The following is a 15,920-nucleotide window of genomic DNA, read 5'->3' on the forward strand; positions in this document are numbered from 1 at the left end:
TTAAATGTAATTTTGAGATTACGCTACAATGGACATGGACCGATCATGAAATATTTGGTCTGACACTCACGAGTTTTTTGCCGAGTTGATGGCTGGTATTGCATTCAACAGCAGACGATTGGATTCACTGTCTCAGATTAGCTTCACTGCATCAATATTAGCTTCACTGCATCAAGATTAGCTTCACTGTGTCAACATAAGGTTTACTGTATCAAGATTAGCTTCACTGTATCAAGATTAGCTTCACTGTATCAAGATTAGCTTCACTGTGTCAACATAAGGTTTACTGTATCAAGATTAGCTTCACTGTGTCAAGATTAGCCTCATTGTATCAATATTAACTTCACTGCATCAAGATTAGCTTCACTATATCACGATTGGTTTGACTGTATCAAGATTAGCTTCACTGTATCAAGATTAGCTTCACTGTATCAAGATTAGCTTCACTGTATCAAGATTAGCTTCACTGTGTCAACATAAGGTTTACTGTATCAAGATTAGCTTCACTGTATCAATATTAGCTTCACTGTATCAAGATTAGCTTCACTGTGTCAACATAAGGTTTACTGTATCAAGATTAGCTTCACTGTATCAATATTAACTTCACTGCATCAAGATTAGCTTCACTGTATCAAGATTGGTTAGACTATATCAAAATTAGCTTCAACGCATCAATATTAGCTTTATTGCATCAAGATTAGCTTCACTGTATCAATAAAAACTTCACTGCATCAAGATTGGTTTGACTATATCAAGATTAGCTTCACTGTATCAATATTAGCTTCACTGTATCAAGATTAGCTTCACTGTGTCAACATGAGGTTTACTGTATCAAAATTAGCTTCACTGTATCAATATTAACTTCACTGCATCAAGATTAGCTTCACTGTATCAAGATTGGTTTGACTATATCAAGATTAGCTTCAATGCATCACCATTAGCTTTATTGCATCAAGATTAGCTTCACTGCATCAATATTAGCTGCTTCACTGTATCAAGATTAGCTTCACTGTGTCAACATAAGCTTTACTGTATCAAGATTAGCCTCACTGTATCAAGATTAGCTTCACTGTATCAATATTAACTTCACTGCATCAAGATTAGCTTCACTGTATCAAGATTGGTTTGACTATATCAAGATTAGCTTCACTGCATCAATATTAGCTGCTTCACTGTATCAAGATTAGCTTCACTGTGTCAACATAAGCTTTACTGTATCAAGATTAGCTTCACTGTATCAAGATTAGCTTTACTGTATCAAGATTAGCTTCACTGTATCAAGATTAGCTTCACTGTATCAAGAATAGTTTGACTGTATCAAGATACATTTTGTTTCACTGTATCAGATTGGTTTCACTGTATCAAGATTAGCTTCACTTTAATAAGATTAGCTTCTCTGGTCAAGATTAGCTTCACTGTATCAAGATTTGCTTCACTGTATCAAGATTGGTTTGGCTGCATCAAGATTAGTTTGACTGTGTCAAATTAGCTTCACGGTATCAAGATTAGCCTCACTGTATCAAGATTTGTTTGACTGTTTCAATATTAGTTTGACTGTATCAAGATAAGCTTCATTGTATTAAGATATGTTTGACTGTATCAATATTAGTTGACTGTATCAAGATTAGTTTTTCCTGTATCAAGATTGGTTTCACTGTATCAAATTAGCGTCACTGTATCAAGATTGGCTTCACGGTATCAAGATTAGAGTCACTGTCTCAAAAGTTACAGACGTATTATTCTACAGTTAAAAATCCTCCTCTAATCTACCGTTTTACAGTCGCATATTTCTGACAGTTATTTGATCCTAATCACACATAAATCCCTGGGATGTGATTAGCGTCAGACAAGAAGGAATTAACTAGTTGAAATCTGCAGCGTGATCGGTAATTCATGGCTATAAACACGAAGAAAGGAAGATTGATATGATAACTAGTGTCTCTTTTGAAATAGGAATTATTTCAGTTAATACTGAAAACAACTCTAATTATGACTCCTCTGGGGCAGAATTGTATTTCTGAGAAATCAACTCCACTCCGTAAAAGAAGCTCCCCATTTCAGTTTTAATCGATTTGTGAAACGGGGCCGTGGAACTGAAATAACGGGAATCAATATCTGGCATCATCATTGACGGTTACGACTCCATACTTGCTCACATCGATGTTTTGAGGACCGCGTCCGTGGAGTAGTGGATAGAGCAGTGAAGTAGTGGATAGAGCAGTGGAATAGTGGATAGAGTAGTGGAATAGTGGATAGAGTAGTGGAGTAGTGGCTAGAGCAGTGGAATAGTGGATAGAGTAGTGGAGTAGTGGCTAGAGCAGTGGAATAGTTGATTGAGCAGTGGAATAGTTGATAGAGCAGTGGAATAGTTGGTAGAGCAGTGCAGTAGTGGATAGAGCAGTGGAGTAGTGGATAGAGTAGTGGAATAGTGGATAGAGCAGTGGAATATTGGCTATAGCAGTGGAATAATGGCTAGAGCAGTGAAGTGATGGATAGAGCAGTGGAATAGTGGATAGAGCAGTGGAATAGTGGATAGACCAGTGGAATAGAGGATAGAGCAGTGGAAAAGTGGATAGAGCAGTGGCAGAGTGGAAAGAGCAGTGGAATAGTGGATAGAGAAGTGGAATAGTCGCTAGAGCAGTGGAATAGTGGATGTAGCAGTGGAGTAGTGGATAGAGCAGTGGAATAGTGGATAAACCAGTGGGATAGTGGATAGTGGATAGACCAGTGGAATAGTGGAGTGGATAGAGCAGTGGAGTTCTGTAATCCCGTTTAGATCAATGTATCGTTTTTTTGTGATAACCAATAAGAAGCAGCATCTATCCATCTAAATATCTGCCTGTTTTAGTTGGAGGTATGAGCTGGAATTAACACCACTATGAGCACATAATAACCCTAATCATCATCATTACCACTATTTATGCCTGTCGTAAGAGGCGACTAGCGGGATCGAGTGGTCAGGCTCGCTGACTTGGTTGATGCATGTCATCGATCCCAATTGAGTGGATCGATGCCCATGATGTCAATCACTGGATTGTCGGGTCCAGACCCGATTATTTACAGACCGCCGTCATATAGCTGGAATATTGCTGAGTGAGTCTGTTAAACAACAAACAAACAAACAAACAAATAAACATTACATGTACTGTTATTGTGTGCTATATTAAGTTCAGCGTGGTACGGCAGATGGTCAGTTTTAGACAATCTAAACGAGTGTAGCGCGGTTTAGACATTCTAAATGGTGTTGCTTTGAATTTCTAGGTACTTTTCACGATTATTACAGACATCGAATGAATAGTATTTAGAAAACGAGAACAATATAGTATTGAATTGCTGTTATGAACCAGTTTAAAACAGCGATTGCACGTTTCAGCTAATCGAGAACAGTGTAGCGTTCAAGGGATCGCTTCAGCGAATGTAGTTGGTTGGTTGGTTGGTTTGTTGTTTAACGCCGCACTAAGTAATATTCCTCCTATATGACGGCGGTCTGTAAATAATCGGGTCCGGACCAGACACTCCAGTGATTGAAATCATGAGCATCGATCCACGCAATTGGGATCGATGACATGCATCAACCAAGTCAGCGAGCCTGACCACCCGATCCCGTTAGTCGCCTTTTACGCCAAGCAAAGGCGCCTTTTACGCCAAGCAAAGGCGCCTTTTACGGCAAGCATGGGTTGCTGAAGACCAATTCTACTCCGGCTCTCCACGGGTCAATGGCAAATTCATGGACCAAATAAGCAAGGATTCTGCTGTCTCGAACAATTCTAGTTTTTATAAGTTCCATTAAACCTATAACAACAGAAGCCGACGACCATTAAATTCGGTGATTTAATACACTACTTCACATATTATACTGGTCTCGTCTTTGTGTCGTAGTTGCTAGGCAACTGGTTACTCTGAATACATCTGATGACATGAGTGTAACACCTCGAAATAGTTGTGAATGACGTCATTGTGAGCAAAACACCATTGACGGTATTGGTAATTATCATCAGTTTGTAACAATTGCGAAATCTTTTTCTGAAGAGTGCTGTAAAGTTCCTGCGTTATTAACATTAGCAAGTACTATAGCACCTGTAGCCCCAAGTAAACATATTTTGTTCTTTGTTAACAAACAGAAGTGTCAACCAAAATTAGTTTCTCTTTGCGCTAGGGTTTATATTTTGTTTCAAAAGGCGTTTTGTACCTGCAATAATAGAAAACATCATTCAGCTGGATGGATATATAATTGTTATCATGCGTATAACATATCATGTCTGATGATTCTTGACCGCCTCCGTGGTCTAGTGGTAGAGCGTCCGCCCGGAGAGGATTCGATCCCCGGCCGCGTCATACCAAAAGACGTTCAAAGATGGTACTTGTTGTTACCCTGTCTGGCGCTCGGCATTAAAGGGCTAAAACAAGGACTGGTCGGCTCGGAGTCAGTATACTGTGTCTGATTTGGGTATTCATGTTAAACTGCGGCATGGTATCTCAGTGGGCTAGCACTATAAATCGGCATCAGTCCGGACTAGTACAAGCAGCCACACACACACAGGTGCATGCACGTCGCAATATGAGTGCAATAATCTTGGACGCGACGTTAAACCCAATTTCACCTTCACCTTCTGAGGATTCTTGGGAGTTTTATATTCACTTAAACTGCATGGATGTTTCGGTAACGACAAAATATGTGTTTGTTTGTTATTTAACGCAGCACTCCGCAATATGCCAGCTATATGACGGCGGTCTGTGAATAATGGAGTCTGGACCTGACAATCCAGTGATTGACATCATGATCACTGATCCACTGAATTGGGATCGATGACATGCATCAACCAAGTCAGCGAGCCTGACCACCCGATCCCGTTAGTCGCCTCTTACGACGAGCATGGGTTGCATTCGTCATCACTCGCCCCTTTCCGTAACCTGCAAGAAGACTTGTCACCCCTATCGATGAATGTTATGTGCGAGAATACGACAAACCAATCAGAATGCGCGTATGATTTCAAGTTCTTCGTCAAAGAATCCCTCCGAAATAATTTTTGATTTTACATATGTCTTGCATCTAAAAATATACCCAAGACACAGTGTATAATGTATGGGGAAATATACATGTGAACCATTACGCAACGAGTTGGCAATTGTTTTAGGTATGCCCGTTTGCGCTATGACGGAACCCGGTCGCAAAAATGATCATAAGAGGGACACGCGTCGCTATTCGACTTGTCCAGGAATAACACGAGTTGGTCACGAATGGCAGGGGTTGCTGAAAAAGAACTATAACCCGGATGTTTACGGGGCTGTGACACAGAAAACAATCTTTGGAGATGCGGGATCCACATTTTACAGAATCTGATCGTTTTATACAACAACGGCTAGAATATGCGGTTCAGTGCCTGAGTAATATGCAAATAAATAAAAACGGCACAGCCCTTTCCTTGGCTACAAGACACGTTCCTTAGGTAGAATTGACAGCGATCAGGCGCATTTGGAACCAGCCACATGTCACCAGTTAATGGAAATTGGGAATATTTAATCGCTATGGTTTACTTTACGCCTGAAAGTATAGCATTCATTGACAAGTATAGCATTCTTTGACAAGTATAGCATTCATTGACATGTTTTAAACGCCTGAAAGTATAGCATTCATTGACAGGTTTTAAACGCCTGAAAGTATAGCATTCATTGATATGTTTTAAACGCCTGAAAGTATAGCGTTCATTGACATGTTTAAACGCCTGAATGTATAGCATTCATTGATATGTTTTAAACGCCTGAAAGTACAGCATTCATTGACAAGTTTTAAACGCCTGAAAGAATAGCATTCATTGACAAGTTTTAAACGCCTGAAATTATAGCATTCATTGACATGTTTTACACGCCTGAAAGTATAGCGTTCATTGACATGTTTTAAACGCCTGAAAGTATAGCATTCATTGATATGTTTTACACGCCTGAAAGTATAGCATTCATTGACATGTTTTAAACGCCTGAAAGTATAGCATTCATTGATATGTTTTAAACGCCTGAAAGTATAGCATTCATTGACATGTTTTAAACGCCTGAATGTATAGCATTCATTGATATGTTTTAAACGCCTGAAAGTACAACATTCATTGACAAGTTTTAAACGCCTGAAAGAATAGCATTCATTGACATGTTTTAAACGCCTGAAAGTATAGCATTCATTGACATGTTTTACACGCCTGAAAGTATAGCATTCATTGACATGTTTGTTTTAAACGCCTGAAAGTATAGCATTCATTGATATGTTTTAAACGACTGAAAGTATAGCATTCATTGACATGTTTTAAACGCCTGAATGTATAGCATTCATTGATATGTTTTAAACGCCTGAAAGTAAAGCATTCATTGATATGTTTTAAACGCCTGAAAGGATTGCATTCATTGACATGTTTTAAACGCCTGAAAGTATAGCATTCATTGATATGTTTTACACGCCTGAAAGTATAGCATTCATTGACATGTTTTAAACGCCTGAAACTATAGCATTCATTGACATGTTTTAAACTCCTGAAAGTATAGCGTTCATTGACAGGTTTTAAACGCCTAAAAGTATAGCGTTCATTGACAAGTATAGCATTCATTGATATGTTTTTAACGTGTGGAAAGTATAGACGTCAATGACACGTATTAGAACGTCTGGAAAGTATAGCATTCATTGACATGTTTCAAACGACTTGAAAGTACAGCATTCATTGACAAGTTTTAAACCCTCGGAAAGTATTGCAGTCATTGACAGGTTTTAGACGTCTGGAAAGTGCAGCATTCATTGACAACTTTAGAAAGTCTAGAACACAAAGTTTACATGGGAATTAGACAGTGTAGAATTAAATGACAGTCTTTGTACAATCTTGAACCGTAATCATTCAATAGTATGTTGTAGACACGAACAACAAACCATCCATTCAATGGAACATGTAGACAGTCTGTAATAGCAAAGTATTAAATCGCACGTTACGACATTCTAAAACTGTATTGCGTTCTGTGAACGCCTTTGGCAGTATATAGTATAGCAATCTACAACAGAATAGCATTCCATTACATGTTTAGACAGTTTTTACAGTAAAATATTCAGTAGCAAGTTCCAGGCAATCTCAGCCTTGCGTTCTGTGACTTCATACGCTACCTTTTCACATTACACGACTATTTATGTTGCAGTTGCTGGGCAACTGGTTACTTAGATCATTGTTAGATAGCAGTGTGATATCTGGCAATGTTATGACATGTTCAGACAATGACTATAACCACGGGGAATAATGATCCGTGTTTGGTAATCGTCTATAGTCGTCTTTAATGATGACATAGGTCAATCTGTGTTAATGATATTCATTAACAAATACAAGAGACTGTTATCACGTTCTTCCAAATGCCCCTCAGAGACTTAAATACAATAAAACATGTAGCCCCTTCGACAACTAAGTTGTTAATCTCCCGGGCAAAGGAAAGTGTATACTTGAAAATTGGGATTTGATCAAACAATTACCAACATTATGGAAACGTTACAAGGCTGAACACTTAAGGCTGAACACTTAAGACTTAAGGTCTCAACACTGTGATACCAGTATCAAATACATCACCTCTCTTGTTTCATCTTCAGCCACCATCAAACATGGGTGTATACTTTCTTGTCCCCGGCCGTTTAGTTTGTGCTTGTGGAGTGAGTGAGTGAGTTGAGTTTTACGCCGCTTTTAACAGTATTCCAGTTATATCACGGCGTGTCAGCTTAATGTGGGAGGAAAGCCCTAAGTGATGCAAGTCTCAGACGTTGACCACTTCGGTGAAACCCACGAGCACTGGTATGGTGCTGACAAACCTAGAAACATAATCGGGGTGAACCGGGATTCGAACCCACAATCATAGGTTTCTGGCGTGCCCAAGGGAGGAAACTCTGCACAGCAAGTCGCGGCGCCTTAGACGACTGGACCACCCGTGCCCCCTTGTGCTTGTGGACGTCTGTTTTCCCACAGATATACGATTCTAAAATAATATCTCATTGCACGGATGACCCGCTGGGGATTTGGGTAAAAAATGGTTTCTCATCAACTGTGCTTATCGCTATGGAGGCGATATAGGGATCGATCGATCTCGATGACTAAATTGACTTAACCCCGACGGCATCGATCTTTCCTCACAATAACAGTCACTGGATTGTCTGATCTAGCATGAATAGTGCGGTGTTTGCCAACATAAATTCAAAATCAAATGGTCACATATTAAAATAAGTGTTTCCGTGTAGTGAGATGTATATGATATATTTTGTCATGTATCAAGAGAGGACACTACATTAATCTGCTGGATTATAACCGATGAGCTTACATGTTTCCGGAGAACACGCTTCCGGATTAACATATATTTGGATTAACACACTTTCGGATTAACATATTTCGGATTAATTTTTTTCTGGATTAACATCGTTCCGGAATAATATAAAGTATTTCACGTATTTTGGCGTGGAGTTTATAGTATTCACATGGAATTACGAATTATTATAATTCAATATACAGTAAACTACGTTTATAACGAACACTCTTATAACGAACTGACCGATATAACGAACTTTTTTTTAGTCCAGGCCATGTGTTGTACATATGCTGTATATACGCTGATAACGAACTACGGTTGTTACGAACTAAACTTCGTGGTCTCTTTGAGTTCGTTATAACCGTAGTTTACTGTTTTGTGATAGTATGACGAATATTGTGATGAATCATAAATCAATTCGTAGCTATAGGATGCTGAAAATAGTTCGTTTTCATTCTAAAAGATGTATTTCAATTTAGTAGAATTTAATATATTATGCATCCACGTGTGGCTGAACATATTAATACTTGATTCACATATATTGTTTTAAAACCAAATATTGTAGTAATAAAACGTAAAATTGTAAACCTGATACATATTCTCACGGAGAGGAGGGGTAGTCATGGGTGAGGGGTATGTGGGAATGGGCGGTGGGGAGGGAGGTATGTAAAAAGAATAGAGGGAAAATAAATGTTTTTTACTGAATAAAATGTGATATCTCAGAGAAGCTTTTCTTAAATATCAAACAAAGCTTTCACTATCACAAAAATCAAAAACAGAAAATTAATAATAATAATAATTTAGATTCTAATATGTTTAATGTGAATTCAGCGCATATTGTTGCAAGAAATCTTCCAGTAACGACGGGAACTCTAACAGAGTTAGGGTCTTCAAATTTTACACGCACGTTGGGAATCGAACCCGGGGCCTCTGCGTGACGGCTGAACGCTGAACCACTGGGCTACCCATCGATTGTGGTCAATGGATATATACTTGCGGGCAAAAGAAAGTATACATTTGAAAACTGAATTTGACTAAAAATTACAAGCGTTATCGAAACGTTACAAACGTAAACAGTCGCCGAAACACTGCAAATGTATGGTCTAAAACACAACATAATACCCGATTAAATATTGTCTCATCGATTTGCCTTTTCTTGCTTGTTTCCTTTTTATCCACCACGAAACATGGATGGATACTTTCGTTTACTCGACAGTCGTTAAATTCTTTATGAAACGAAACGTTATGAAACATCTACATTCAAATCCATAAACTATACGTGTCTCTTATAACGAAATCAATCTTTCTAAACTCGGTTAATAGAAAACAATACCAAAGTAATTAGTATTATATATCATACAAAATATACCGTCCGGTCCCGTTCACCATGACCCTAATGACAAGGCGTCTAGAATTGAGTATCGACCCGACGGCAATCACCGCCACATCAAACAGAGCGTTATACCTGGAACAAACCCAGGTTTTCATTCGGTTATGAACACTCGCCCCAAGGGAAAAGGTAACAATGTTTCATAAAGGTGGCCCGCTTCATTTACTTTATCAATGACAGGCTCCAAACCGCCTTGACATCATAAGGGATTGTTTAACTGTATTACCGAACACATTCCGACTAACACAATACAAGGATTACCAGCATACATACACATGTCTAGACTGTCTTGCCGCCAGACCGCCTCCGTGGTCTAATGGTAGAGCGTCCGCCAGGAGAGCTGAAGGTCCGGGGTTCGATCCCCGGCCGCGTCATACCAAAAGACGTTAAAAGATGGTACTTGTTGTTACCCTGTCTGGCGCTCGGCATTAAGGGGCTAAAACAAGGACTGGTCGGCTCGGAGTCAGTATATTCTGTCAGAGTGGGGTGTTCATGTTAAACTGCGGCATGGTATCTCAGTGGGCTAGCGCTATAAATCGGCATGAGTCCGGACTAGTACAAGCCCCCCCACCCCACCCCCACCCCACCCCAACACACACACACACACATGCACGTCGCTATATAAGTGCAATAATCTTGGACGCGACGTTAAACCCACCTCACCTCACCTCACCTCACCTCACTTCTTGTCGCCAATGAAGATGGAAATAGTACTTGTAATGTACATGTATCAACAATTTGAAATTAATTAGCGGCATGTGTTGTCGAGCCTAAAACATTTATGTACATGTCAATGAGTATCTGTAGTGTAATTGTTCCTTCGTATTAGTTTCTCTATTATTTCTCTTTTATTCCCATGGAACCGTTTTTACCAGGAAAATCTGTCCACGGTACATTTAACACTGACAAGTTTTGTCCGGATGGATCTAATTTCATGTTTAACTTATTGTCGTTGACATACAAACTCTTCTGCACAATAAACACAAATAAAGCTTTAATACAACTGTAAATTATGTATCCCAAATAATTTTTAAATGATCTATAAAAAGGTATGATCGAACATACCGCCTAAACTTATCTGAGAAATATGATAAATAATAAAAATATTGAAAAAATAATTCCCCAGCAATCAAATTATTAAACTTTAACATCAGTGTGAATACACAATGCCATTTAGAAAGTGGTCACTGATGTAACTAATGTTATATTATATCAGGTGTGGGTTCGAATCCCGGACGGGACTCAACCCAAAAAAGTAGTAGAATCTGTACTTTACTAAGAAAGTGTTATCCCAAATATAACATTTGTTACTTTAACATCAGTGGTTGTTTTTTGCCCCGTATACTTGTTCAGAAGATATCAATAAATGCAATTCTCCATATTATATATATATTATTATTGATGTTTTTGTAACTGAATTTTTTCGTAAAAGATCGAAGGTTTTTCGTTGAACAATATTTCAGAATTGTAGGAAGAACACAAAATTGGCAAAAACCAAAGATAGTGAGTATCATGTTACGTCGTTTAGTTCAACACATCCAAGGCCGGCGACGCCAGAAATAGGCTTCACATTTTGTACCCATTGGGGAATTGAAAGATGAATTGAATTCAGCATGACGCGTCAACACCTTTACCACTCTGCCACCCGAAAGTCACACCATCTGCAATTAACAGATGGTTTCAGACAGGTGTGCGGTCGGCTAATACTGTTACACAAGAGCGTTCGTATGTTAAGCCGGAGGGCTGTAACTGAATAGGTTGTCTGTCAACATTATTAGTCATGTTTGACTGTAGGCTGATCTAAACTACCGAGCAAGCGAAAGTATACACCCACGTTTGACGGTGGCTAAAATGGCTATTCGATGATGATGTATTTGATGCGAGTATCATAGTTGTGTTTTGGACCTTGAGATTACAGTGTTTCGGCGACTGTTGTCAGCCTAGTTACCCTTAGCAAGTTTGTTTTGGTCAAATCCAGTTTTTATATTTCATCAATAGTTTTGTTTCAATTTTTTTCAAATCGTTACTTGCCATCATACTTTACAGCTGCAGAAAGGTCATTGTGTGAAAAAATATAACGACAATTTGTAGACCTGGTTGCTATAAAGGCAGAAACATGTGCTCAGCTTGTACAGTTTGTAGCGAGACGGAGATATGCTAGCACAGTTGGCGTGACATCCACGTTTGACTGTGGCTAAAAATGAAACCAACAAGAAATGGCTATTCGATGGTGATTTGATCCGAGTTTCATAGCTTTGGTCCGCAGTGTTACGGCGACTGTTTTCAGCCTAGTAACATTTGATAAAGCTTGCAATGTTTTAGCCAAATCCAGTTTTCAATAGTATACTTTCTTTTGCACAGCAGGTTATATATTTATTTCATCAATAGTTTTGTTTCGAATTTTGCAAATCTTTGTTTGCCAACATTTTTAACTTAAAAGCTGCAGAAAGGTCATTGTGTGTAAATATATAACGGCAGTACATCGACCTGTTTACTGTTCATAGCAATTTTTAAACATAGCTTTCAGTCCATTTCGCCGACCAATGATACTGGTTAAAGAGATGGGTAGGTTCACACATCTGTACTTGATGTCTCTGGTTTCTAGTCCAAGTCGTAAGGGCGGTCTGGTAGCCTAGTGGTTAAAGCGTTCGGACGCCACGCCAAAGACCTGAGTTCGATTCCCGACATGGGTACAATGTGTGGAGCCCATTTCTGGTGTCCCCCGCCATGCTATTGCTGGAATATTGCTAAAAGCGGCGGAAAACCACACTCACTCAGTCACTAACTCCAAGTCATAAACTGTCCTACAGTTCATCGCTTCAGAAGTTTATATTTCGATTTAGAGCGAATGCATTTAATGAATGAGAAGGATTTTGCCCCGATTTGAGCAATATTTCAGCAATATCACGGGGAGGGACACCAGAAATGGGTTTCACGCATTGCACCAATGTGCGGAATCGAACCTGGCCCTTCGGCAAGACGGACGAACGCTTTAACCATGAGGCTACCCCACCGTCCCTTCTGTTAAAACATCATGGTATTGATCAGTATAACCTGGCAGTATAGTCACGTTACTTCCGTTCATTAAACTCCGCCTAACTGATCATGCGCTGTATTAAGTTGAGAAACTCGCATGACTATCAGCTTAGTTTTTCAAATATAAAACGCCAACGCCAGATTATAACCGCAGAAACATATTACATTGGCCTAAAAACCAGAGTAGCGGTAAAAAATGTATAAATGGATCACCGAAAATCAGCCATGACACAAGGCATCTACGTGAAGGGACACCGTCATAGTTACATGACAAATAGTTGCCTGTCATCTTAATGAAATTAGGCCTTACTTTCAAAACATTCTGTCATTTTCTCTCATCGGTTTGAATTCAAGTCCATCTCCAAATAATAGTTATTACTACATCAATATTCGTCTTCAGACGTAAAAAAACATTAAAAAACATGGCTGCTAGGGCCCTCAAGTTTGATGAGCTGAATTGAGATATCATAGACCTTGAATTGACTGTATAACATTGTCAATATTGTTCACATCCTGTGTCACGTTTCTCATCAAGGCTCCACCCCCCGGGGCACGGAGGATAACTGTCAGATCTTATCGTTCAGGTATATTCGCTTCAGTGAGAGGAAGCCATATGACTCTCGGTAAAGACAACCTCGTCTGATGATTCAGTCCTGGGACAAATTAGGTTTGTAGTGATAGGATCGTGTATACGGTTGAACTGGCTGTCAACGTTTGTCAAAGGTCTCTACAGCTGATGCGTCGCTTACATTTGACACGTCTCTTTTAATATGATTGCGAGGGACGAGACTATGACGTGTTGGATTTCAAAGATGCTTCAAATACCGATGGTATGTCTGTAATGCTTTATGAAACACATCAACACATCAACAATGATAACCCCACGCTAAGCCCAATGTAACGATTAGTTTCATTACGAACAGTATTTCGCCATGGAATCTATTTAACCAAATCATACCCACTCGTTTTGTTAGATATAAATAGCGCTCCAACAGATTCAAATCTAAATCATGTATAAGTACATATAAATCTAAAAACAGACATTTACACAATATCATGATCTTCACAATCTAAAACATAACACCATTTAATATGTCCTTTGACAAAAAGTAGAGGACTATGTTTTCTAAGGTTGTGATGCGGTCGGCGGAGCATCTTCCGCCTCGATGCAATCGTAACCTACCTTCTCCTCTTTGCCATTAATGTCAAGATAAACTGTCTTGGAGGGTTCAATCGATGACGCGTTCCCCATTCTTGTTTTTGTCCCGTATCACAGTCACTCTATTCTTCAAGTGTTCACAATGTCACCACAAAAATACCACCTCCATATACATATGCTATATTCATACAATCACGTTAAATCCTTCTCCGCCTGTCATGCTTAGATCTTCCTCCCTAATGTGTCGTCTGCTCTTTTATACTCTCGCTACTGTCGCGTGCTAATGGTGTTACTGCGCATGCGCGCCAATGCCTCCAGCTCCCGTTGTTTCGCGCATCACCTTGGAGATGAATTAGATTTAAATGCATCAAGTCACTATGGAGACAAGCGATGCGATCTTTCGGCACAATAGTTACAGCTCAAACATGTACCACTTATCACTTGTAGCATAAAATAAGTGGCGTTTTTGTGTTCAGGGATGTGGGCATTGTGCCAACGCGTTATCGATCTCAAGCTGAATGGACTTTGGAGCGAGAAAATGCGATCGGAGTAATTATATCTACACTACAAACGCTCTGTCATCTCAGGGAGCCAATGTAACGACACGCAACTTCGTCAACGATTTTTTTCAAACGAGACCACTTAAAACTCCACCTCGTCTTCGGTCACGCATTGCTCCCGGAGCATCCCAACGACGTTCCGATGCCTCGTGCACGTCAGACCCAAGGGGAACCATACATATAATCTATGATTCCAGTAAACAGGATTAATCTCTCACCCCATCATGAAACGCTTGTGGTATTAGTTTCATGCACGGTGGTCTTCGAGAAGCCTAGATACTTTCAGAGTATCAGTTTGTACGTTGCGTGATGCCGCATTCAGAAATATGAATGTGACTTATGAATAGTTGTAAGTAATAGAGTGAGTGAGTGGGTTGGGTTTAACGCCGCTTTTAACAGTATTCCAGTTATATCACGGCGTGTCAGCTTAATGTTGGAGGAAAGCCCCAAGTGATGCAGGTCTCAGACGTTTACCACTTTGGTGAAACCCACGAGCACGGGTATGTTGCTGACAAACCTAGAAACATAATCGGGTCGAACCGGGATTCGAACCAACAATCATATGTTTCTGGCGTACCCAAGGGACGCAACTCTACACAGCGAATCGCGGCGCTTTAGACGACTGGGCCACCCGTGCCCCCCATAAGTAATAGAAGTAGAAGCACTGGTAGTAATGGTAGCAGCAGCAGCAGCAGCAGCAGTAGTAGTAGTAGTAGTAGTAGTAGAAGCTGTATCAGTGACAGTAGCAGTAGCAGCAGCAGTAGTAGTAGTAGTAGTAGTAGATGTCGAAGTAGTAGTAACAGTAGTAGTAGCAGTACAAATTGAGGTAGTACTGTTTGTTTGTTTTAGGCCGTACTCAGCAATATTCTAGCTGTAAATTCGGTCTGTGAATGATCGAGTCTGAAAATCAGAAAATCCAGTGATTGACATCATGCGCATCGATCCACGCAATTGGAGTACGATGACATACATCAACTAAGTCAGCGAGCCTGACCAACCAATCCCGTTAGTCGCCTTTAACGACAAGCATTGTCTCCTTTAACGGCAAGCATGGGTTGCTGAAGACCTATTCTACCCCGGATCTTCACAGGATTAGTACTAATTGCATTGGCAGCAGCAACAGTATTAGTAGTAACATCAGTAGTATTAGTAGTGATAGCACTAGTAGCAGCATCAGTAGTAGTAGTAATAGTAGCTGTAGTAGTAGCGTCAGTAATAGTAGCACCAGTAGTAGTAGTATCAGCAGCAGCAGTAGAAGTAGAAGTAGTAGCATCCGTAGTAGTAGTAGCAGCAGTCGTAGTATCAGCAGCAGTAGCAGTAGTAGCAGCACTCGTAGTAGCAGCAGTCGTAGTAGCAGCAGTCGTAGTAGCAGCAGTCGTAGTAGCAGCAGTAGTAACAGTAGTAGCAGCAGTAGTAGTAGTAAAAAAAACACTAGTTGCAATAGTAGTTCTATCAATACACGCAA

The 15,920-nt window shown here is 39.8% G+C and overlaps 1 protein-coding gene across 5 annotated transcripts in view; it reads right to left on the reverse strand.

Moving 5' to 3' along the window:
• LOC139477120 (high affinity cGMP-specific 3',5'-cyclic phosphodiesterase 9A-like) overlaps nt 1-14,151 on the reverse strand; it is a 108,985-nt gene extending 94,834 nt beyond the window's left edge. For all 5 annotated transcript variants that reach the window (XM_071259670.1, XM_071259671.1, XM_071259672.1 and 2 more), the window contains exon 1: nt 13,920-14,151. In XM_071259670.1, the coding sequence (XP_071115771.1) occupies nt 13,920-13,988 (69 nt within the window). In that variant the 5' untranslated portion in view covers nt 13,989-14,151. The remainder of the gene's footprint in view (nt 1-13,919) is intronic.
• Nucleotides 14,152-15,920: the final 1,769 nt, after the last annotated feature.

This window comes from Haliotis cracherodii, unplaced genomic scaffold, assembly GCF_022045235.1.
Source record: "Haliotis cracherodii isolate W230 unplaced genomic scaffold, xgHalCrac1.p SCAF_31, whole genome shotgun sequence".
NCBI classification, from domain to species: domain Eukaryota; kingdom Metazoa; phylum Mollusca; class Gastropoda; order Lepetellida; family Haliotidae; genus Haliotis; species Haliotis cracherodii.